Source organism: Anticarsia gemmatalis, chromosome 28 (genome assembly GCF_050436995.1).
Source record: "Anticarsia gemmatalis isolate Benzon Research Colony breed Stoneville strain chromosome 28, ilAntGemm2 primary, whole genome shotgun sequence".
NCBI lineage: Eukaryota > Metazoa > Arthropoda > Insecta > Lepidoptera > Erebidae > Anticarsia > Anticarsia gemmatalis.
In genome coordinates this window covers 5,616,360-5,642,627 of record NC_134772.1, presented here as the reverse complement: position 1 = coordinate 5,642,627, position 26,268 = coordinate 5,616,360, and the positions used below count along the sequence as shown (strand labels likewise).

Sequence of the window (26,268 nt, the reverse complement as noted above, 5' to 3'; positions counted from 1 at the left end):
TTAGTCATTTTTGAGCGTTCAATGTATAGTGAACAACGCGATGTATCTCCGCGCATGCCTACGAGATTTCTGGCGGCGGCGGCGCGCTGAGCGACGACATGTCGCGACGCGTCGTAGGTACGTACGCGTACCACCACGTCTATGCGCTCACTAGTATGCAACGCTATCATTAGATAACAATCTTATGTATCGTTTATGGTATCGTAAGTAGGCCCGTATGTTACAATAGCTCATAGTAAAATTGTAAGTAGGTAGGTACCTACTTGGCTTACGTGAAATCAAACAATAATAGCAAAACGTAACCAATAATAAGAAAGTGCTAAAACAAATTGTTATCAATGTCTATCAACACGCAAATACCTGGTGTATGGCGAGAGTTTGAGTACCTTTGGATCCGGACGTACAGGTGCAGAGCACGCCGTGCACTTCCACGTGCTTCACCATACATAACACATCAACATTTCTTCCTATTTACGAACACAACTGCACTTTGAAAACAATAACAACAAAAATAATAACAATAAAAACACTAACAACTCAAAACCGGAACAATAACAAGCAATAATAAACAGCAGTTCACACACGACACGACGAATAGGACATAACGAACGACACCGGTGAAGAGCTTCCGTCTTCCGCGAGCGAATTGCTCGAACTATCGATCAAAGAGAGCCGCCGGCGCGGGCGCCTCTCCGCTCACTCGCGCCGCCCCTCGCCCGCGCCACCCGCTCCCTCCGCGCCGTCCGCGCGCGCGCCGCCGATTTGGTGACGAGCGACGAGTTAGGATCCCAGCGAGAGATTAGATTCAATAAAATATTGATGTGGCATTACTATTTTTACTTGTCACAGTTGTTAGGTACTGGTTGCATTGTAGTTTTATTCAAATACCAAATAACATTACAAACATTATTGATGTAAGTTTAAAAAACTTTGATATTTATAACATAAAATCAGCTTAAAGTAAATAAAATAAACACGAAACGTTTATTTAATTAAACCATAAAAAATGTAGGTAGATAACAATGATAACAATCAATATCCATTAATATTCTTATCAGAGAAACTAACTTATCATAAATACTAATATTATAAAGCTGAAGAGTTTGTTTGTTTGTTTGATTGTTTGTTTGTTTGTTTGTTTGTTTGAACGCGCTAATCTCAGGAACTACTGGTCCGATTTGAAAAATTCTTTCAGTGTTAGATAGTCCATTTATCGAGGAAGGCTATAGGCTATATATCATCACGCTTCGACCAATAGGAGCAGAGTAGCAATAAAAAATGTTACAAAAACGGGTAAAATTTTGACCCATTCTATCTTAAATGTGACGCAAGCGAAGTTGCGCGGGTCAGCTAGTAATTCATAATCCCCGGAGAATTACTTAGCATCCATTTTGCCGCATCCCATCTATGTAACATCCACGCGCGGTCGCGGCGTCACGCGTCACTACGGCCATCTACTTTTCGAGTCGCACCGCGCTTGTATGAAGTATGAATGAGCGTGTAAATATCGAATAGAATTTTGCAAGAACAAATGGAACAAAGCGACAATACATGTTAAATTGTTTATTAGAGATTTTTATAGCGCTAAAGAATATCAATAGGATTTTTTGTCGTTCTGTATGTATTTGTACGTGTAATAATAAGATATCACACATTTTAAATCTTATGAATTTACCTTTTATCGGAGAGCGGGATAATTATGTAATTTTCATTTTTAACATAGAACAAATACTAAGTAACGCTGCATACTAGTGAGTGTGAGGTTGACAGCTGTGTGCGTAATCGTGTGTCTGTGTGGCGCGCGTAGACCGTACGCGGCGTGACGTCGACCGTCGCGGCCGGCCGCCGCCGGCGCGGTGTCGTTGGCCGAACAGCTGATAGCGAATTTATACGTTGTTTTAATCCATCGCTGTTTTTTGTGAAAAACAGTAATATGACGGTTTTTTTTTCATATTCATGTTGCATTGTGTAGTATTAACGAAATAATACCAGAAAAAATAAAAAAAAACGCATAAAAAATCGGAAAAATCAAGAAAAAACCGATGAAAATTTTCAACGCCATAAGCACCAGAATCGTGTCTAAAGTCATTTTTTTTCGTTTTCGGTAGGCTGTCGTTTACACCCTGTATATCATCACGCTACGAACAATAGGAGCAGAGTACTAGTAAAAAATGTTACAAAAACGGGGAAAATTATGACCCATTCTCTCTCATGTGACGCAAGCGAAGTTGCGCGGGTCAGCTGGTTTATAATATAAGTAGAATTAGTACATTTTACGTCGTACCAGTCAGCAGATAATTGTACGTTTGTAATTAACAACAAACGAATTTCAGCACACAAGGAGTTTAGTCACGAACAAGCAACGATCCTCTACGTGATCAACAAATAAATAGGTATCGTAAAATTAATTTATTATATACTAGTTTTTACCCGCGACTTCGCCCGCGTGAAAAGGTTTCCCGTAGTAAAAAAAATCTTATGTGTGAATCTAAGTTTCAGTTCAATCAGTCGAAAATCTAGAAGATTTGTGCTAGCTTTCAGCCCCCGATTTTATCGCCTTAGGGATAGAATTTATCAAAATCCTTTCTTAGCGGATGCCAACGTTATAACATCTACCTGCATGACAAGTTTTAGCTCGATCCGTCCAGTGGTTTGTGCTTTGCGTTGATAGATCACTATCCCCCGCTTTCTGAGGTACATTTAGCGGTAGCTTATCTATTCAATAGCGTTTTTTTTATATGAGTTACGTTATTGAATAGATAAACTACCGCTAAATGTAATCAGAAATCGGGGTATGTCAGTCAGTCATCTTCGAGTTATATAATAATATATTAAGACTAATAGAATGGCCCGAATTCGTCCGCGTATAGTAAAATATTATCCCGTTGATTTCAATCAATGTTAATTTACCCAGTATATGGCAGACTCGCCCCCTATAACATGGCACTAACATTGTTATTACCAAAACGTGACTATATTTCATATACCTCTGCCTACCTTTGTGTATAACAGGTATAAAATACCCAATGGCACAGTAAAGGGTTAAATCTTTACAGCTAGACTCCTCATCAATATGCGGGTTCACTTCCCGGGTCAGGAACAATTCGGTAATTCCGTTGAATTTAAAACAAAAAGAAGTTTTAAAATTAAAACTTTTTACGTATTCATTAAAGGGTTGTATTTATTTATACCATTTGCTGTGAGAAAGCAGTTATTCTTTCACTTTCGAAGTGGATAGTGCACTTAAAAGGTAAATTTAAAATTAACCCTGTTATTCATAAAAATATATGAAGTTATGAAAGGCTTATAAAGAGTTGTTTCTTTCACTCCTTAGCAAAATGAAAGAGAGAAAACATATTATAGTAGTTGTTTAACTAAAATAGGTTTATAGTGTGTTTATGAATAAGAGGGTAAGTGTCTTAGACTTGCTACACACTTATTTGGTTCGGCAATATTTATCAAACAACAAAACCGACCCGACTCAGATAGGAATAGATCTTGGAATAAATAATATCATAATAAGAATAATTAATTACAGTCCCACTCCTGGGCTTCTCCTGAAGTAAGAGAGTCCACTAAGCTTATAAAATAAGTTTATTGTATTTGGAAAAAAATGAGGTTGTTTTGTGGATGGGTATCTTATACATATAGAGTCAGCTCCTCTATGTTTCAGAAGGCACGTTAAATTGTAGGTCCCGGCCGTCATTATCACAGATCTTTGACAGTCGTTAACAGTAGTTAGAAGCTGGAAAGTATGACAACCAGTCTTACCGAAGGGTATCGTGTTATAATTCTGGAAACTTTGATATGGAGGTCTGATAGACAGTCGCTCTATGTAAAATACTGGTATTCAGCTGTATCCGGTGAGACTGGAAGCCGACTTCAACATATGTAGTTGGTACAAAGGCTAAGCTGATGATGAAGTAAATTGAAAGTCGCCATCTTCCTCAGCAGGTAATTCTTCAAGATGCAAGTCCAAGAAGCACTGGACCCAGCGCAGGTGTTCGAGGCGTCGCTCATAGCTCGGCACAAGACTCTCCGCGAGGTGACCAGCCGCGGAGACTCCAGCGTGCAGCAGTTTTACCGCGACGCCACCGTGTTCGTGACGGGCGGCTCCGGCTTCCTTGGGAAACAACTCATTGAGAAATTATTCAGGTATGTGGTTGTCTGTAAATATTAATACATTTAACCCATGATTGTCCCACTGGGCAAGGGTCTCCTCCCGTAATGAGGAAGGAGTTAGGCCTTGAGTACACCACGCTGGCCAAGTGTGGGTTAGGGACTTTGTATACCTTCAAGAACTGTTATAAAGAACACTCAGACATGCAAGGTTGCATCACGATGCTTTCTTTCACTGTTGGAAAAAGTGATAATTATTTCTAACACACACTTAAATTCGAAATGTCATGATAGTTAACATTAATTCTATGGTTAGTAATGTCCTTTTGCTGATAGCTAGCTAAGACGGTCAATTCCATTAAAACTAGCCAGTTTGTTTACAGTGTGCAAGTGTGTGCTAAATACACAGGTACAATCTCTATTCCCTCACTCTCATAGTCTGGTAGGAAGACTAAACCGACACGACTAGTGAGAGGTCTGGTGCAGGACCGACGGCTTTACGTGCTCTCCGAGGCACGGAGGTCTAAAACCTCAACTTCCTAACGGGCAACCATGGCTGGTTACCTGCTGTCCCACCAGACTATGAGAGTGAAGGAATAGAGTGTACCTGTGTATTGTGCACACACTTGGACACTATAAACAAAGTCCTGCACAGTTGTCTGGTTTCAATGAAATTGGTGGCCATAGCCGAATATCGGCCAGGAGGATATTATTATTACTATTCACTATTAATAATTAGTAATCTAAAAGCTAAGGAGTATGTTTGTTTGAACGCGCTAATTTCAAGAACTAATGGTTCGAATTTATTTTTTTTAAAGACAACTCCCGCACTAAGAATTGCTCTTGTGTCGCGGGGACTTTTACAAACATACAAACAATGGACACAAAGCACAACCAGACCCGAAACAATTATTTGTGGATCGCACAAATAATTGCTCCGTGTGGGAATCGAACCCACGACCTCCGGACGCAGTAGTGTTGGCGTGGTGACCTAAACCACTGCGCCACGGAGGCAGTCTGAATTGGATAAATAGTTTTCATTATATGGTCTCTATCTACCCATTAGGAAAAAGAATGCGTGATTTAATGAATACAAAATAAGTAGTCCGTTTATTGAGGAGAATAAAATAAATAACATTACGTCATGACTAATAGGAGTGGAACTAGAAACTACTTTATCTATACCAATATTATAAAGCAGAAGAGTTTATTTGTTTGAACGCGCTAATCTCAGGAACTACTGGATCGATTTGAAAAATTCTTTCATCGTTAGATAGCCCATTTATCGAGGAAGGCCATAAGCTATATATCATCACGCTACGACCAATAGGAGCAGAGTACCAGTAAAAAATGTTACAAAAACGGGGAAAATTATGACCCATTCTCTCTTATGTGACGCAAGCGAAGGTTCGCGAGTCAGCTATGTCTAATAAACATGCTACGCAAAAATTTATGATGATTTATTTAAATTTATTTATGTTTTCAGAGCAACTAACATATCAAAAGTATTTCTACTAATGAGGATGAAGAAAGGAAAACCAATTAAACAGAGAATTAGTGAAATGCTTGAAGATCCGGTAAGTTAAATACAATAAGCATCTTATAGATAAGTGCTAGATAGATTATCTGGAAGGTGACGACTTACCGGTATTCTGTTCAAAGCATATTTCGGAGGGCACGCTAAATTGTGGGTCCCGGCTTGACAGCCGGGACCCACAATTTAGATTTCAAAGATTTTCAAAGATTTCAAAGATCTTTGACAGTCGTTAAGTAGTCAGAAGCTTGAAATTCTGACAACCAGTCTTACGAAGAGTATCGTGTTATATCCCAAGTAACTGTGTTGTGGAAGTCGGAAAGGCAGTCGTTCAATGTAAAATACTGGTATTCAGCTGCATCCGGTGAGACTGGAAGCCGACTCCAACATAGTTGGAAGAAAGGCTAGACTGATGATGTACTGCTTGATTTAAAATTATCTAAGTCTACAAGTTATATTGATCTTATTTCTCAAAATGATTTTTCTATGGTTTTTTGTGAACAGGTCTATGACATACTGAAGGTGGAACAGCCAGGGTTTGTTGATAAGATAGTGCCGGTAGAAGGTGACGTTGCAGAACTGAGGCTTGGCATGAGCGATGAGGATTGGAAGACAGTCACTGAACAGGTTCGCATTTTCAAAAATTTATTGAGGGGATGCAAAGTCCCCAACCCTTCTTCCGTCTCCCGTCCTTATCCCTCCCTCATTACGGGAGGAGACCCTTGCCCATCAGTGAGACATTAATGGGTTAAATTTATTATATACTAGCTGACCCGCGCACTTTCGCTTGCGTCACATAAGAGAGAATGGGTCAAAATTTTCCCCGTTTTAGTACCATGTTTTACTGGTTCTCTGCTCCTATTGGTCGTAGCGTGATGATATATAGCCTTTAGCCTTCCTCGATAAATGGGCTATCTAAACTGAAATACTTTTTCTAATCGGACCAGTAGTTCCTGAGATTAGCGCGTTCAAACAAACAAACAAACAAACTCTTCAACTTTATAATATTAGTATCGATTATATTTATTTCCTCAACAGACAGACATAATATTCCACATGGCTGCGACCACGAGGTTTGACGAAGTTCTTCGAGTGGCGACCTTCATCAACGTGAGGGGCACCAGGGAGACTTTGTTACTTGCCAAGGAATGCAGTAAGCTAAGGTATATAGGCCCCTATTACATGGGACTGACATTTTTAACCGACGTCGAAAAACGGAGGAGGTTCTCAATTCGACTGTATTTTTTTTCTGTTTGTTACCTCATAACTTTTTACTGGGTGGACCGATTTTGATGATTCTTTTGTATTCTTCTTCTTCTTTCTTGTCGTATGGTTAGTGGTCAACCTAGTGTCAAAGTTGTTCAAGCCGCCCGAAGGCCTTTGACATGGCTTAACGACTGTTATCTTATTGACAACAACCGGGACCGACTTTTTACGTGCCCTCCGAAGCACGGAGACGCCCTGTTCAAATACCACTATGCGGTCACCCATCTATGGAATGACCGCGCCAAGGTTTGCTTAACCCACAGATCGTTTATCGACCGGTGAGCGCAACTAGCAACGGGCGCCTCAATTTATAAACTAAATTCTTTTATATTTGAAAGCTAGTGCTTGTCGTGTGTTTGTTACTACATTATACATATAATGTAGTTACGGGTAATATTATTTTTGACTTTTTAGTGTGCGTTGGAGTATTTTTAGTTTGAAGTCAGTTTTTGTTTTTGTTAAAATGTTTCCCTCTTATTCATAAACACTCTTTAAACCTATTTATTTTATTTATGAAACTACTATAATATGTTTTCTCTCTGTCATTTCGCTAAGAAGTGAAAGAAACAAAACACTTTATAAGCCTTTCATAACTGCATATGTTTTTTATGAATAAGAGTATTTGTTTTAAATGGTAAAACGGGGGTTCATACACTTCATACATTTGGCTATAAAAATATTACATAAGTAATCATCATTTCCTCAGGTCATTCGTGCACGTCTCCACAGCGTATTCTCATGCTAAAGACAACTTCATCAAGACTGATGTGTTAGAGGAGTTCTACCCAAGTCCCGTGGACCCTGAGGCGTTGATCAGAATGGCTGAAACCGTTGAAGAAGGGACCCTTAATGATATTACTCGCAAGTAAGATAATAGCCGCCTTTACACACACACTCTATCGCGCATGATATAACAATCACGCGTGAAATAGCAATGTGTATAAAGGGTGAAAAACAGCGTGTGTGTAAAGATACCTGTATAGCCACCTTCACACACACACTGTATCGCACATTCTTAAGAGCGTATAGGATTACGCGCGGGAAAGCAGCACGCTCTTCGCTCGCGATTTTCTTCGCGGGTGCGGACAGATGAGCGCGGCGTGTGGTCTTTCTTTTCCCCTTACACGCGCGCTCTATCACGCGCGATTGTTCTTTCATGCGCGATAGAGTGTGTGTGTAAAGGGAGCTAATATTCAATGTACACAATTAAGCGTCAAAATTGTATATAGTATAATGAACTTTATATCAGTTGCATAAGACACTTTTTGTTATTTTCAGATTAATAAAAGGCTGGCCGAACACGTATTCGTTCGCGAAGGCTGTAGCTGAAGAGTTAGTGAGAAATGTTGGTGAAGACCTGCCTGTGTGTGTTGTCAGACCGGCTATAGGTGAGCTGATATATCTAGAATCCGTACAAAGATTATATTTTTAGCAGTGGACTGACTTCGTCCGGGTATAGTACAATTCTATCCCGCTTACTGCATTGCCATGGGAATTTTGATGCCATCGATCCCATACAAACTTTGTTTCTGTTACAAAAATATTAAAACGAAATTAAATAAACAACTTTAAAATTAAATAGCAATAAAACTATTATTCAAATAAGGTTAAGTTGTTCTTAAGTTATGGGCGTGCGCCGTGCATACATTTTGGTGATTTAAATATTTAGACAAATATAGATTTGGTATATTCTTTATTATATGAACTGCACGTTTGGCGCAGTGGTTTAAGCGGTCACCTCGCCGTAACAACCGTAGCGCCGCGTGTGGTGGGTTCGAATCCTACCCGGGACAAATCTTTGTGTGATGAGCACGAGTATTTGTTCTGAGCCTGGTTGTCAATTTATCTATATAAGTATGTATTTAGAAGTATATAAGTATGTTTATCAGTTATTTGGTTACCATAGTACAAGCTCTGCTTAGTTTGGAATCAAATGACCGTGTGTGAGTTGTCCAATAATATTTATTTATTTATTTATATTTATTTATTTATTTATTTTCAGTTGTATGTGCTTATCGTGAACCACACCCCGGCTGGCTGGACCTTTCTTGTGTCTACGGAGCTACTGGTGTGAGTATAAGTAGATTAAACCTATTACTGTCCCACGGCTGGGCAAGGGTCTCCTCCCGAAATGAGGGAGTGGTTAGGTCTTCAGTCCACCACGCTAGCCAAGTGCGGGTTGGTCACTTTACAAGCTTTCAAGAAATGTTGTTTTATGAACTTTTAAGCAGAAGTTTTCATCAAGATGTTTTCCTTCACCGTTAGAATTTGAATTATTTCTATACACACAACTTCACACACACCAGTGTTACCGAAGGGTATCGTGTTATAACCCAAGTAACTTGGTTGTGGAGGTCCGATAGTCAGTCACTCCATGTAAAACACTGGTATTCAGCTGTCATCCGGTGAGACTGGAAGCCGTCTCCAACATAGTTGGAAGAAAGGCTAGACTGATGAAGACACAAATACTTGAAGAAGTTATTGGTGTGTTGCTCCGGGTTTGAAACGAAACCTACGTGGGAAGCACTTACCCCCGGTTTCTGAGTATATTTAGCGGTAGTTTATCTATTCAATAGCGTTTAAACTCATGTAACAAAACGTTGTTGAAAAAATAAACTACCGCTAAATGTACTCAGAAACTGGGGGTTAGTTACCTGGGTTATAACACGATACACTTGGTAAGACTGGTTGTCAGCTTTCAACCTTCTGACACCAGTAGTCAGACGGCTGAAAGTAACGACTAACGACTGTCAAAGATATTGGGAGATGACAGCTGGAAGCCCCAATGTAACGGTCTGATAGACAGTTGCTTCATGTAAAATACTGGCATTCAGCTGCATCTTATGAGAGTGGAAGCCGACTAATACCTTTTTTTTTATTTCCAGATAATCCTAGGTTCAGGCCTAGGTCTAATGCACGTGATCTACGCCAACGATGAGACCAAGATAGGTCTTATACCAGTAGACTATGTGAACAACGCGATCATCACAGCCGGCTACGAGACCGCGAGGAGGCGGGGCCGGGGGGCGAGGGATACTAAGATATACACCGTCGTGTCCTCCACCAGGACTGATAGTGTTTGGGGTGAGAGTACTTTACATACGACAGTACATACATACATACATACATACATACATACAATCATGCATGTTTTACCCGAAGGTGTAGGTAGAGGTGTATGAAATGCATATGTTTTGCGTGAAACATGGGCCAACCTCGTACCATATACCGGGAAATTATTGAGAAATATACATACATACATGCATAATATCAGTGGCTTAATTCGACAACCGACCTATCATCGAGAAATTTTTCATGAAAATCTGATCAGCGCCTCTGACGGGCGTCGTAGAAACTATTTTGGCAGTACATGTTAAATGTCAAAATTTCGATAGCTAGCCGGCCATCGGTAGTCGATAGTGGTAGAGAATCGAGGTACAGGCCTGTTACAGTTATACTCAAAAGTCAAAACTCAGTAAATTTTTGTTCGAATTTATAACATTAGTCACAAAGTTCAAAACACTGAACACAAAATGATGAAATTTTCATATTTTCAGGCAATTTACGTAAATTATTCGACGGAAAACCCCTACTGTGTAAAAGTCCAGTGGCCGTGTGGTACAATTTCTGGTTTCACACATCAAACGCTACGATGTTCTGGCTTCTAACCTGGCTGATACATCTGATACCGGCGTATATTGTTGACAACATATGCGCTGTGTTCGGAAAAGAAAGACGGTAAGCGAAATATTACGAAAACTACTGTTATATCAGCGCAGCCTTTACTTCCAACTATGTTAATCGGCTTCCAGTCTCACCGGATGCAGCTGAATACTAGTATTGTACATGGAGCGACTGTCTATCTGACCTCCACAACACAGTTACCTGGGTTATAACACGATACTAAGTAAGACTGGTTATCAGACTTTCAAGCTTCTGACTACTGGTAACGACTGTCAAAGATCTTTGGAAATACCAGCTAGGACTCACGATTTAACGTCGCTCCATGTAAACTACTGGTATTCCTCATTACGAATTTTGTATACCTCTGCCAGTAGTGAACCTTGGGGTGAAGGAAATACCTCGTGATGCAACCTTGCATGCCTGAGAGTTCTTTAGAACAGTTCTTGAAGGTATGCAAAGTCCCCAACCCGCACTTGGCCAGCGTGGTGGACTCAAGGCTTAACCCCTCCCTCATTAGGGGAGGCGATCCTTGCCCAGCAGTGGGACATTAATGAGTTAAATATAATTACATTTTTCTTTACAGATTCGTACGCCTTTACAAAAAAATGGGTAATATGTCCAAAGCATTATCATATTTCACTCTAAACTACTGGAATTTTCAAGACAAAAACCTTGAAAATCTGTACAACAGTCTATCGCCCGTAGACAAGGAAATATTTAACTTTGACATAGACAATATGGATTGGAAAGAGTATCTTCTCACTTGGAGCATTGGTGTACGGAAGTATATAGTTAAAGACGGTTTGAAAGGCACATACTACGCGGTGAATAAACAAAGAGTTTTTAGAATATTACATTATATACTATCATTTTTATATATTTACGGTTTGTACAAAGTTGTGTATTATTCTTTTACACTATTATCATTATTTTTTAAGTTATTTTTGTAAATAAATTATATTTTTAGTACAAAAAACGACTTTTATTGGCAATTATCACCTTAACTTAATTTAATATCAAACACGGAATAACTAACGTAAGAGGAACGGTCATGTCATACTATTTCAATGAAGATGGCTGTCGCCAAACTCAGCCGATGACTGTAACGCACACTGAAATATGAAAAGGAATAAACGACTATCCCCCGGTTTCTTAGTACATTAAGCGGCAGTTTATCTATTCAATAGCGTTAAAACTCATACAAAAAAAAGTTATTGAATAGATAAACTGCCGTTAAATGTACTCAAAAACCGAGGGTATGTAAATTAAAATTACCAGCCATATTGCAATGATGTAAGAGTCATATTTTGCACTAACACTTTGTGCTTTATGTCGGAATTCCATTAACTTGCTTTTAGTGTCATCTCTAAGGTTAGTACTAGGGTATGTATAGCTGCACATCTATACTAATATTATAAAGCTGAAGAGTTTGTTTGTTTGTTTGTTTGAACGCGCTAATCTCAGGAACTACTGATCCGATTTGAAAAATTTTTTCAGTGTTGGATAGCCCATTTATTGAGGAAGGCTTTAGGCTATATATCTTCACGCTACGACCAATAGGAGCAGAGTAGCAATAAAAAATGTTACAAAAACGGGGAAAATTTTGATCCATTCTCTCTTATGTGACGCAAGCGAAGTTGCGCGGGTCAGCTAGTACTTTATATAGCACGCGTGACACGCCCACATGCCCATTCCTCTTGGGTTAGCTAGGTATTCCGATATAGGAAGTTGAGGTCGTAGACCTCCCTCCCTCGGAGAGCACGTAAAGCCGTCGGTCCTGCGCCTGACCTCTCACTGGTCGTGTGTACCGTCCTACCGGAATATGAGAGTGATGGGATAGAGAGTGTACCTGGTCTGTGTATTGCACACACACTTGGACACTATAAACCAAGTCCTGCTGGCCATTTTCAATAAGACTGACCATTATTTTTATTATTATGTTTGTACCCCGCGGAGAGGCGAGATCACTGTCATTTTGATGTCAATGTTTCATTATATTTATTAACTAGCTGACCCGCGCAACTTCGCTTGCGTCACAAAATTTTCCCCGATTTTGTAACATTTTGCACTGGTACTCTGCTCCTATTGGTCGTAGCGTGATGATATATAGCCTAAAGTCTTCCTCAATAAATGGACTATCGAACACTGAAAGAATTTTTCAAATCGGATCAGTGGTTCCTGAGATTAGGGCGTTCAAACAAACAAACAAAAAAACTCTTCAGCTTTATAATATTAGTATAGATTGTTTCTTATAACAGTCGGTTACCTAAATCACAACCTTAAGCTTAAGCACAACAAGAAAAATGTGTTCGCGTTAATTCCCGTATCCTATTTTATATTAAACATGCAACGCGAGAGTTTAAAAAATATGAATAACAAGCTTATTATTCGGGACTGACACTTAATATTGAAAAGATACAATTTCCCTACATCATAATTAACGATGTTTAAGAATGGCAGTAGCGCAATCCCATTTATATTATAAATGCGAAAGTTTTTGAGTATGTATGGATGTTTGTCACTCTTTCACGCAAATACTACTAAACCAATTACAATAAAATTTGGTATATAGGTAGCTGAAGACCCAGAATAACACATAGGCTATCCCGGAGTTCCCGAGGGCTCGGGATTTATACGGGAAAGGTTTCCACGCGGACGAAGTCACGGGTGGCCTCTAGTTTTCTATTCAGTACCCTCGAGTATAAAAAGTTTGATATTTAAAATGTACTGCCAACGTAGTTCTTACGGAGCCCGGTAGAGGCGCTAAACAGATTTTCGTGTAACAATTTCTCGATAGCTAGCCAGTCGTCGGTAGTCGATGGTAGTAGAGAATCGGGAAGCGACGGCGAGGACTCGATTGTTAGAACAGTTGACGGAGAACCTCTACACTGTGTCTGTAGAGGACAGCTACATACAGCGACATCTAATGGTACGAGCGTACAACCAACTCGCAGAGTGACTGTCACAAGTCCTGAATTGCACTATCAGAGTTTGCACTGCAATCCATCCATACTTTAGACTATATTATACTATAATATTATCCATACTAATATTATAAATGCGATAGTAACTCTTGTCTGTCTGTCTGTTATTCAATCACGCCTAAACTACTGAACCAATTTGCATGAAATTTGGTGTGGAGATATTCTGATACCCAAAAAGAACATAGGCTACTTTTTACCCCGGGAAAATGACGCATTCCCATGGGAAAATTCAGGTGGCGGACGAAGTAAAAGCTAGTTCACTATATACACAAGTTCCCGACTACAACAGTCGGGCAGCCTAGGCCCACCAGGCATGATCACCTCGCCTGGTCGGAGGATCCTCCCTTTGTGTTGGAGGAACATGATCACCTCGTTCTCGAACTATTCTTCCACAGGTCACACTTACCTGTGTTCAATTTGACACTACACCTGATTCAATGTGAGAATTACCAATATATATATCCTAGCCTTTCTTCCAAGCTATGTTGGAGTCGGCTTCCAGTCTCACCGGAAGCAGCTGAATGCCAGTGCTTTACATGCAGCGACTGTATATCCGACCTCCACGACCCATTTACTTGGGATATAACACGATACCCTTCGGTAAGACTGGTGGTCAGACTTTCAAACTTCTGTCTACTGTTAACGACTGTCAAAGATCTTCGAAAATGACAGCCGGGACCCACGATTTGACGTGTCTTTCCAAACACGGAAGAACTCGATATCTATAAGAAGGTCACCCATCCACAAATCAACCTCGGCAAGCATGGTTAACCAATAAAAAACTAACTACTTACTAACTTTTTTTTTTATTTTTATTTATTCAGGATAACAAACAATTGTAGAACAATACATTATTAATAATGTAACAAGTAGTAGTTCTACAACCAGCACCGTTAACCACAATATAGTTATAATATAATAACTTATATTATAACTATATTTATTTACAAAAATAATTTGAAAAAGAACACAATTAGAATATAAGAATAATGCAACATTTTGTACAAACCGTAAATATATAAGGCCGATAATATATAATGTAATATTCTTTTAACTCTTTGTTTATTCACCGCGTAGTATGTGCCTTTCAAACCGTCTTTAACTATATACTTCCGTACACCAATGCTCCAAGTGAGAAGATACTCTTTCCAATCCATATTGTCTATGTCAAAGTTAAATATTTCCTTGTCTTCGGGCGATAGACTGTTGTACAGATTTTCAAGGTTTTTGTCTTGAAAATTCCAGGAGTTAAGACTGAAATACGACAGTGCTCTGGACCTCTTATCAATTTGTTTGTACACGCGTACTAATCTGTAAATTAAAATAAATATCACAATTGGTACAATATTTTGGAGCTAGTTGCAGTAAATTATAGTGCGATAACTTATATTCTCATAAGCCTAGGTAGCCCTTTTTCCAACAACGTTGGAATCGGCTTCCAGTCTCACCGGATGCAGCTGAATACCAGTGTTTTACATGAAGCGACTGTCTATCTGACCTCCACAACACAGTTACCTGGGTTATAACGCGTTAAATAGCGGCTCCCGGCTGTCATTTCCAAAGATCTTTGACAGTCGTTAATAGTAGTCAGAAGCTTGAAAGTCTGACAACCTGTCTTACTTAGTATCGTGTTATAACCCAGGTAACTGTGTTGTGGAGGTCCGATAGGCAGTCGCTCCATGTAAAATACTGGTATTCAGCTGCATCCGGTGAGACTGGAAGCCGATTAACATAGTTGGAAGTAAAGGCTGGTCTGATACAACAGTAGTTGTCGTAATATTTCGCTCACCGTCTTTCTTTTCCGAACACAGCGCATATGTTGTCAACAATATACGCCGGTATCAGATGTATCAGCCAGGTTAGAAGCCAGTACATCGTAGCGTTTGATGTGTTAAGCCAGAAATTGTACCACACAGCCGATGGACTTTGACAGGGCAATAATTTTTGGTCGAAGAATTTACGTACATTGCCTGAAAATTTGAAAATAAATATCATATTATTGGACAGCTGACCTGAGAGTCAGCCTGGGACCACGGCGAGTGTAACCTGCGCCGAAACGTTAGGCATTTTAAGGTAAAATGCGTGTTCGCGTTAATTCCCGTATTCTATTATACATTAAACATGCAACGCGAGAGTTTAAAAGTTATGAGCTCACACACGGTCATTTGATTCCAAACTAAGCAGAGCTTGTACTATAGTAACCAAATCTATACTAATATTATAAAGCTGAAGAGTTTGTTTGTTTAAACACGCTAATCTCAGGAACTACTGGTCCGATTTGAAAAATTATTTTAGTGTTAGTGTTAGCCCATTGTATGTATGTATGTAAATATGTATGTATGTATGCATAAATGTATGATTGTATGTATGTATGTATGTATGTATGCATGTATGCATGTATGCATGTATGCATGTATGCATGTATGCATGTATGCATGTATGCATGTATGCATGTATGCATGTATGCATGTATGCATGTATGCATGTATGCATGTATGCATGTATGTATGTAAAGTACTCTCACCCCAAACACTATCAGTCCTGGTGGAGGACACGACGGTGTATATCTTAGTATCCCGCGCCCCCCGGCCCCGCCTCCTCGCGGTCTCGTAGCCGGCTGTGATGATCGCGTTGTTCACATAGTCTACTGGTATAAGACCTATCTTGGTCTCGTCGTTGGCGTAGATCACGTGCATTACACCTGAACTTAAACCTAGGATTAACTAGAAATAAAAAATAAAGGTAAAATTTTTCTTCTAAACTTAATTAAGATTATAATATTAAGATAGGCGCCCATAGCCAGTTGCGCTCACCGGTCAGTAAACGGTCTGTGGCTTAAGCAACGGTATCGTGGTCATTCCATAGATGGGTGATCGCATAGTGGTATTTGAACTGGGCGTCTCCGTGCTTCGGAGGGCACGTAAAAAGTCGGTCCCAGTTGTTGTCTACTAAGATAACAGTCGTTAAGCCATGTCAAAGGCCTCTCGAGCGGGTTGAACAACTTTGACACTAGGTTGACCACTAACCATAAGACAAACAACAATAGGTTGAATTTACTCACACCAGAAGCTCCGTAAGTGGAAGATTGGTCCAGCCAGCCGGGGTGTGGTTCACGATAAGCACATATAACTGGAAACATAATAACAATACCAAATCTATACTAATTCTAATACATAGACTAATACATAAGAGAGAATGGGTCAAATATTTTCCCGTTTTTGTAACATTTTTTACTCTTACTCTGCTCCTATTAGTCGTAGCGTGATGATATATAGCCTATAGCCTTCCTCGATAAAGGGGCTATTAAACTAAGAATTTTGTGAATTGGACCAGTAGTTCCTGAGATTAGCGCGTTCAAACAAACAAACTCTTCAGCTTTATAATATTAGTATAGATTAAATTATAAAATTGTAGAGTTTGTTTGCTTGTTTGTTTGAACGCGCTAATCTCAGGAACTGCTGGTGCGAATGGAAAAATTATTTACTTTTTGATAGCCTGTTTATTGAAGAAGGCTTTAGGCTATATAACATTAAGCTACAACCATTAGGAGCGGAGTAGCAACGAAAAATTTTACAAAAACGGGGAAATTTATGACACATTCTCGCTTATTTGCATGAAATTTGGTATGGAGATATTTTGATACCCGAGAAAGGACATAGGGAAAATGACGCATTCCCATGGGAAAATTCAGGTGGCGGACGAAGTCGCGGGTAAAGGCTAGTTCTAGATATATCAGCTTACCTGCAGCCGGTCTGACAACACACACAGGCAGGTCTTCACCAACATTTCTTACTAACTCTTCAGCCACAGCCTTCCCGAACGAATACGTGTTCGGCCAGCCTTTTATAAATCTGAAAATACGAAAATATGCTCTGATAATGTAAGGGTTCTGTTGAAATTTATCTATGTAATCTATACAAATATTATAAATCTACTAGTCCGATTTGTAAAATTCTTTCAGTGTTAGATAGCCCATTTATCGAGGAATACTATAGGCTATATATCATCACGCTACGACCAATAGGAGTAGAGTACCAGTAAAAAATGTTACAAAAACGGGGACAATTATTACCCGTTCTCTCTTATGTGATGCAAGCGAAGTTGCGCGGGTCAGTAAATAATAATAAATAAATATTGTTGGACAACTCACACACGGTCATTTGGTTCCAAACTAAGCAGAGCTTGTACTATGGTAACCAAATAACTGATAAACATACTTATATATTTCTAAATACATACTTATATAGATAAATTGACAACCAGGCTCAGAACAAATACTCGTGTTCATCACACAAAGATTTGTCCCGGGTAGGATTCGAACCCACCACACGCGGCACTACGGTTGTTGCGGCGAGGTGACCGCTTAAACCACTGCGCCAAACGTGCAGTTAAAAAATTAAAAATTTTTATTAAATTAAAAGATTATGAGTAAAAACAGTAAAATTACAAGATTATGAGTGCAGGAGTATAAAATCATTTACAAAAACTTACTTGCTAGTTATATCATTAAGCGTTTCTTCTTCAACGGTTTCAGCCATTCTGATCAAAGCCTCAGGGTCTATGGGACTCGGGTAGAACTCCTCTAACACATCGGGCTTGGACACTTTAGCATGAGAATACGCTGTGGAGACGTACACGAACGATCTGAGAAAATAATGTTCATATATGTTACTGTCAAAGCCCGAACGGTGGTAAATCCTAAGATTTTCCGGTATAACCTAAGATTTACCAACTCGTAATGGTAAAAGTCCGAACAATTCTTTTATTTCGAACTTTTACCTATATTCACTTGATGATGTCGAGATGTCGCCGGAGCCCCGCTTCGCGTGGCTCCTCCTTCTGGGTGGTTAAAAAAAAATAACCACGAAGGCTAAGGTGCCACCTTAGCCTTCTAACCTAACCTACCCATGTCGCTTTGCCCAAAACTCCTTCTTTATAACTATGTCACAGTATATAATTATACCGTGAAATAGTTAGAAACATAGTTATAAAGAAGGATTTTTTTATATATCGTAACATAGTATTTAAACTCCGGCTTGTTCGGACTTTTACCATTGAGAGTTGGTAAATCTTAGGTTTTACCGGAAAATCTTAGGATTTACCAAAGTTGGGCTTTTACAGTAACATATACATAATATCACGCTTTCGGTATCAGACGACCGTCCATAGCCAGTTGCGCTCACCGGTCGGTAAACGATCTGTGAGTTAAGCAAACTTTGGCGCGGACATTCCATAGATGGGTGACCGCATAGTGGAATTTGAACTGGGCGTCTCCATACCTCGGAGGGCACGGTGAGCGCAACTATTTCTCTGAGGCACCCATAGCCAGATGCACTCACCGGTCGGTAAACGATCTGTGAGTTAAGCAAACCTTGACGCGGTCATTTCATGGATGGGTTATCGACTCGGGACCTCATAAGAGACAATTTTAGATTATAAAGATGATTACATTAAGTTACAGCATTCCTTGGCAAGTAACAAAGTCTCCCTGGTGCCCCGCACGTTGATAAATGTCGCCGCTCGAAGACTTTCAGTAAACTTCGTGGTAGCAGCCACGTGGAATATTATGTCTGTCTGTTGACGAATAATAATAATCTATATAAGTATATGTAAGGAAAACCGGCCAAGTGCAAGTCGGACTTGCGCACGAAGAGTACCAAAAAATACGAAAAAAACACATTAAAATTTATTGTATGGGGACCCCCCTTTTAATATATCCCGTTTTACCCTTTAGGTACGGAACCCTAAATATGAAATCCTATTTGGTCCCCTTTGGTCACGCCTTCACGCGTGAACAGCTGCATTTTCACAATTTTTCATGCATTTTTTTTTGAGCTGCGATAGCCGACTGGTATAAGTTGATACCTCCCACGCAAGTGGTCGCAGATTCGAACCCGAGGCAACACACCAATGACTTTTCGAAGTTATGTGTGTATTAGAAATAATTATCACATGCTCCAACGGTGAAGGAAAACATTGTGAGGCAACATTGCATGCCTAAAATTTGTTTAAAACATTTATAGAGGGCATGCAAAGTCCCCAACCCGTACTTGGCCAGCGTGGTGGACTCAAGGCCTAACCCCTCCCTCATTACGGGAGGAGACCCTTGCCCAGCAGTGGGACATTAGTTGGTTAAGTTTATTACCTATTATTATTTTATTATCCCTATTACACACCTGTTCAGAGACCATCTTCCAATCCTCATCGTTCATGCCAAGCCTCAGTTCTGCAACGTCACCTTCTACCGGCACTATCTTATCAACAAACCCTGGCTGTTCCACCCTCAGTATGTCGTAGACCTGTTAAACCAAAAAACTCATCAGCCCATCATCATAACCTAACCTAGCCTTTCTTCCAACTATGTTGCAGTCGGCTTCCAGTCTCACCGGATGCAGCTGAATACCAGTGTTTTACATGAAGCGACTGCCAATCTGACCTCCACAACACAGTTACCTGGGTTATAACACGAAAAAAGAGTGGCCAGGAGTTTCTTGTCAGCTCTTCTCATTGGCCCTACCTTACGAACTGGCGGTAAATTCACTCTCTGTATCATTGACTATCATAAGTGTCAGCATTTGACCTAAATGAATAAATTATTTGATTTTGATTTTGATACCCTTCGGTAAGACTGGTTGTCAGACTTTCAAGCTTCTGACTACTTAGCGACTGTAAAAGATCTTCGAAAATTACAGTCTGTATCAATTTAACCTGTAGGTTGAAAAATTATGGACTGTAATTTGATGATATGATAGTATAGTATGTTTCGGAATGTACAGTGGGAAACCGACTCTTTATATTAGCACATAGTCTATCTAGCACTTATCTCTAAGATGCTAATTGTATTTAACTTACCGGATCTTCAAGCATTTCACTAATTCTCAATTTTATTGGCTTTCCTTTCTTCTGTCTTATTAGTAGAAATACTTTGGATATATTAGTTGCCCTGAAAACATGAATAAATTAAAATAAATCATCATAGCTTTTAAACTATTACAATACATGTTCATTATACATAATTAAAGGTACTAGCTGACCCGCGCAACTTGCGACAACGCTTGCGTCACATAAGAGAGAATGGGTCAACATTTTCCCCGTTTTTGTAACATTTTTTACCGGTACTCTGCTCCTATTGGTCGTAGCGTGATGATATATAGCCTATAGCCTTCCTCGATAAATGGTCTATCTAACACTGAAAGAATTCTTTAAATCGGACTAGTAGTTCCTGAGATTAGCGCGTTCAAACAAACAAGCTCTTCAGCTGTATAATATTAGTATAGATTAGTTTCCAGTTCCTATTAGTCGTAGCGCGATGTTATTTAGTCTACAGTCTTCTTTCGAATTGCTCTTGTGTTGGTTCTATACAAACATACAAACAACGAAAACAAAGAACAACCAGACCCTAGACAATTATTTGTGGATCGCACAAATAATCGAACCCACGACTTCTTCACTTCAATGGGAGTGGTGTGGGGACCTGAACCACTGCGCCACGGAGGCAGTTACAACGTACCTGAACAATTTCTCAATGAGTTGTTTCCCGACGAAGCCGGAGCCGCCCGTCACGAACACGGTGGCGTCGCGGTAGAACTGCTGCACGCTGGAGTCTCCGCGGCTGGTCACCTCGCGAAGAGTCTTGTGCCGAGCTATGAGCGACGCCTCGACCACCTGCGCTGGGTCCTGCGCTTCTTGCATCTTGAAAAATTACCTACTGAAAAAGTTGGGCACTCAATGTAAATATATAAAAAATACGCCTGTTTTCTCATAATTCCTTGCACACGGATTTTAAACTTTGTTTCTTCATCAAACAAAGATCTGTCCCGGATGGGATTCGAACCCGCTATAGGCGCAATGACTCGAATACGCTACAGTTATTATGGCGAGGTGACTAATTTAACCACTGCGCCAAACGTGCAGTTAAAAAGGACCGTCAAATAAGTTTTATCACGAATTTTCTGATAATTTTATTACTTTAGATATATCTGACGCCGGCTCCACACGTTGGCCCCAACGCTCGTACCAACGTTGGACTGCAAACTCGGTGAGGCGTACACACGTTGCCTAATAAACTAGTTCTGTCCCGTCAGATCGTGAGCGTTGGCGCAGATTCTGTGATGAAACCGACACGAGCCGGCCAACTACCAACGCTCGCCCCAACGTTGGGACCAATACCATTTTCTAGATCCACACGTTGGACGAAAAGCGTTTGGGCCTATATTGGGGCCAACGTGTGGAGCCAACGTGAAGAGTCTTTGTAAGGGCGCATTCCCACTATGTCGTAACGATTAATTGATCGTTGGACGACTGTCCTCTCTAGGTGTTCCCATCATAACGATTGCTTGTCGTCAAAAAAAAAATCGTTTAGTGACTATAGTATCTAGCTGTTCCCATTGGATCGCGACGACATTTTATCGTTTCACGGCAGTCGCTGTATCGTTCACACAACATTAGCAAGCTACAAATATAAAACTGCAGTCGCAATTACGTTCACTTAGAGATCAGTAGTGCGTTTAAGATTTTTTGTCGTTTTACGACTGTCGTGCTAGCCGTCCCCAATGTCTTGATAATCTGTCGTCACAAAAAATGTCGTAGACGACAGTAAATCGTGTCGTTCTATATGTGAACACCTCCATTTAAACATATAAGCCACGACACTTAAAACTACACGATTATCTGTCGTCACGACAAAGTGGGAACGCGCCCTAAGACAGCTGTATTTTTTTAACTCACCTTTAAACCGTACAAACCACTACGAAATCAAAAAACTAACTGCTTTTTCACTCCAAATGGTACAAATAAATATAAACGATTAATGAATATGTAAGGATATTTAAAGTAAACTTGTTTTTGTTTCAAATTCATCGAAATAACCTAATTTTTATGACCCTAGTGAAGGTGAAGGTAAAGTTGTAAAAAACATACCTACTCACGTTTCGCTATTAACAATGTTAATCCTATGTAATATACCGGGCACATTTCCAAACTTTGGACTACTTAAATTAATTAAATTTAACCCATTAATGTCCCGCTGCTGGGCAAGGGTCTCCTCCCGTAATGAGGGAGGGTTTAGGCCTTGAAGTCCACCACGCTGGCCAGGTGCGGGTTGGGGACAGCCGGTTGTCGGTAGTGGATAGTGGTAGAGAATCGCGGTCGTTGTGGCCCGGAGTTTAGTAACGTGCCCGGTATATGACAGACTCGCCCCTATTACATGGGACTAACATTATTAATGGTGAAACGTGGGTGTATTTCATGCACCTCTGCCTACCACCTTCGTGTATCTATCTATCTAATATCTATCGTATGGTAAGTGGTCAACCTAGTGTGATCAACAGATCGTTTACCGACCGGTGAGCACAGCCAGTTGCGCTCACCGGTTAGTAAACGATCAGTGGGTCTATAGATTGGAGACCGCATAGTGGTATTTGAACAGAGCGTCTCCGTGCTACGGAGGGCACGTAAAAAGTCGGTCCAGGTTGTTGTCTACTAAGATAACAGTCGTTAAGCCATGTCAAAAGCCTTTCAAGCTTGAACAACTTTGACACTAGGTTGACCACTAACCATACGTAGATTGATTGAACAGGTATAACATACCCAATGGCGCAGTAAAGGGTTATCTTTACAGCTAGGCTACAAGTTATCAAAATTCAGGTGGACTTCCCGGTTCACGAACTATTCGGAAATTGCGATAAATAATAATTACGTAATCATTTAATTTCGTTAAGGTTAGTGCGCTTTGAAGGCTAATTTAAAATCTATTGTTTTATACATCTCATTTCAGCGCTTTATATGGATCTAACAAAGGCCTTTGACTATGTAAATCACGATATACTGTTACTTAAGTTAGAAGCATATGGCATTAGGGGAAACATTCTAAATCTTGTTGAATCTTACCTTAAAAATAGAAAACAGTGTACACAAATTGTTCGTATATGTCCATTAACTAAGAAGGAAATTACTTACTCATCCCGATATTGTGAAGTGGTACAAGGAATCCCACAGGGCAGTGTATTGGGCCCTCTACTCTTTATAATTTACGTTAATGACCTGCCTAGAGCCATCAACCAAAAAATGGTTTTGTTCGCCGATGATAGCACGGTAATGTTTGCCAGTAAAAAGAAGTCAAAACTAGAAACTGACATGAATACAACTTTAAGCGAAATAGTTAAGTGGCTAGAATATAACCATCTAATGATAAATTTAGATAAAACCGCTAAACGAACTAACCGAAAAAATAATTTAGTTAATTTAAATTTAGAATTTAACAAACAAAAGATTCGTGAGGTAGAAAGCGCGAAATTTTTAGGTATTAATCTTGACAGTCATCTAAACTGGAAACTTCATGTCGAAAGTATCTGTACCAAATTGAGTCAATTTTGTTATGCGCTTTACATGTTAGGGAGAGTAGTCAGCCAACCTGTCGTTATAACTGCATACCACGCATATGTAGAGTCAAATCTAAGATATGGTGTCATCTTTTGGGGTAACTCGGTAGATAAAGAGAGTGTCTTTAAAGCTCAAAAGAGATGTCTGAGAGCAATTACTAAAATTAGGGCAACAGATTCATGTAAGCCCTATTTTATAAATCTAAAAATTATGACTTTTCCTTGCTTATATATTTTTGAGGTTGCTGTATTTGTGCATTACAATAAAACTCTATTTGAACCATATAAAAGCAAACGATGGAATCATAGGATATGTTGTCCACCTAACAATACATCGCAAATAAATAATAGTATTCTATGCATGACATCACGTATATATAATAAGCTACCAAAGAATATAATAGAGTGTACGAATGCAAATGAATTTAAATACAAATTGAAACAATTTTTATGTCTTAAAGCATTCTATAGTATTAATGAATATTTAAATAGCAACACAGACATTTCAGTTTAATTTATTATTATTATATAATTTCATTATCTCTAATTAATTGACATTTACTGCAGTGGTTTAGGTCGCCACGCCTATACCACGGCAACGGGAGGTCGTGGGTTCGATTCCCACACGGGACAATTATTTGTGCGATCCACAAATAATTGTTTCGGGTCTGGTTGTGCTTTGTGTCCGTTGTTTGTATGTTTGTAAAAGTCCCCGCGACACAAGAGCAATTCTTAGTGCGGGAGTTGTCTTTTTAAAGAAAAAAAAAAGAAAAAAAAAAAAAATTTGTATTGTAATTGTAGGACATTTAAATTGTATTGTCTTATTATCCATAATAATTGATTTTTTTGATTATCGATAACAATTTGCATGCCGCAAGGTAAAATATGGTAAAAGCTACTTTCAATTACTGTAACATCTTATAATGTACCCATGTTTGCATAAATAAATTGATTTGATTTGATTTGATTTATACTTGCTACACACAATATTCGGTTTTTTATTTAAAAAGATAACTCTCGCACTAACAATTGCTCTTGTGTCGCGGGGACTTTTACAAACATACAAACAACGAACACAAAGCACAACCAGACCCGAAACAATTATATATGGATCGCACTAATAATTGCTCCGTGTGGGAATCGAACTCACGGCCTCCCGACGCAATGGTGGCAGCGTGGCGACCTTAAACCACTGCGCCACGGAGACAGTCAAGACAGTTTTTTTTTTAGGTACAGTGTCGATATATATAGATACTCATTTCCGGTTTCTGTCTCACATTTAGCGGTAGTTTATTTATTCAAACTGTCATTTTTATATAAGTTTAAAAGCTATTGAATAGATAAACTACCGCTAAATGTACAGTCGATAATTTTTTCATATGAAACCAACACAATTGATAAAAGTTTGCAAAACTAAAATAAACCTTCATCAATGGAGAATGTTAACAAATTTGGATTATTAGTTCTCCATAATATTCTCTGTTAAAAATAAAAAATACTAGTGAAAGAATTACTTTGATACGTCAATTAGTTTCCGATTTATAAGTAAAATAAGTTGTAACCGCGCGAGTCGGTGTGACGTCATTGTACATTACGATAAGTCTGGCTCACATAGTCTTTTTTAATAATATTTACTATTATTACACTTTAAATGTAATAAGCAGACGAAAACACAACAAAATACTGCATAAGCTATTACATCTACGGCTGGAGACTTGATATTAAGCGGGACGCGGCCCGCGCGGCATGGTGTACTATGACGTCACGCTGTTAGCGGGACTCGAAATTTTTTGAAACTTTGAATGCTTGTAAAATCAAAACTACTTGGTATTTTTGACTAAAACAAAAACTAGTTTTCATGTACATGTACAGGCTTTACTGAGTCAAAATTTCAAGCGTATATTTGGCATACCTAGTAACATTCTCCAACCGAAACTAGTTCATATTATTCCCACTGTCAATGTTACCCAAATGATTCAGTTACCCTAATTGGCCTTACCCCAAAAACCGGGGGTTAAAGGAGTATTTTCATTAGTCGATAAGTCAGTCGTTAGCCCAAATGCGGGGACTCCCCGCGTGCCGGCCAGCGGCCAATGAAATAATTCGGTTGATACAAATTGAATTTCGGCTAAGAATTCAGTCAATAGTATTTTATTTAGTCCGACATATAGTTGCCTTTAAACTTATATTTTGCTAGGTTCAAATCTATATCTATACTAATACTAATATTATAAAGCTGAAGAGTTTGTTAGTTTGAACGCGCTAATCTCAGGAACTAGATACTGGTCCGATTTGAAAAATT

General features: G+C 39.3%; 2 protein-coding genes across 3 annotated transcripts; one reads left to right on the top strand and one right to left on the bottom strand.

The window, feature by feature from the left end:
• The first annotated feature begins 2,294 nt into the window (after positions 1 to 2,294).
• LOC142984919 (fatty acyl-CoA reductase wat-like) lies at positions 2,295 to 11,553 on the top strand. The gene is made up of 11 exons (XM_076132802.1): positions 2,295 to 2,393; positions 3,952 to 4,155; positions 5,606 to 5,696; positions 6,158 to 6,280; positions 6,692 to 6,816; positions 7,626 to 7,784; positions 8,198 to 8,307; positions 8,922 to 8,989; positions 9,805 to 10,003; positions 10,477 to 10,657; positions 11,187 to 11,553. Exons 2-11 carry the CDS (start codon positions 3,968 to 3,970, stop codon positions 11,551 to 11,553), a joined length of 1,611 nt encoding a protein of 536 aa, XP_075988917.1. The 5' UTR covers positions 2,295 to 2,393; positions 3,952 to 3,967.
• A 2,902-nt stretch (positions 11,554 to 14,455) lies between these two features.
• LOC142984862 (fatty acyl-CoA reductase wat-like) lies at positions 14,456 to 22,394 on the bottom strand. Of its 2 annotated transcripts, none has more exons than XM_076132719.1 (11): positions 22,315 to 22,394; positions 21,098 to 21,295; positions 20,440 to 20,530; positions 19,764 to 19,886; positions 19,037 to 19,161; positions 18,079 to 18,231; positions 17,329 to 17,438; positions 16,649 to 16,716; positions 16,112 to 16,310; positions 15,377 to 15,557; positions 14,456 to 14,898 (listed from the first exon to the last, which is right to left on the bottom strand). In XM_076132719.1, exons 2-11 carry the CDS (start codon positions 21,277 to 21,279, stop codon positions 14,532 to 14,534), a joined length of 1,599 nt encoding a protein of 532 aa, XP_075988834.1. In that variant the 5' UTR covers positions 21,280 to 21,295; positions 22,315 to 22,394; the 3' UTR covers positions 14,456 to 14,531. The 2 variants fall into 2 exon arrangements, with proteins under 2 accessions (XP_075988834.1, XP_075988835.1); XM_076132720.1 differs by having other exon boundaries at positions 21,098 to 21,292; positions 22,315 to 22,347.
• Between the last annotated feature and the right edge of the window lie 3,874 nt (positions 22,395 to 26,268).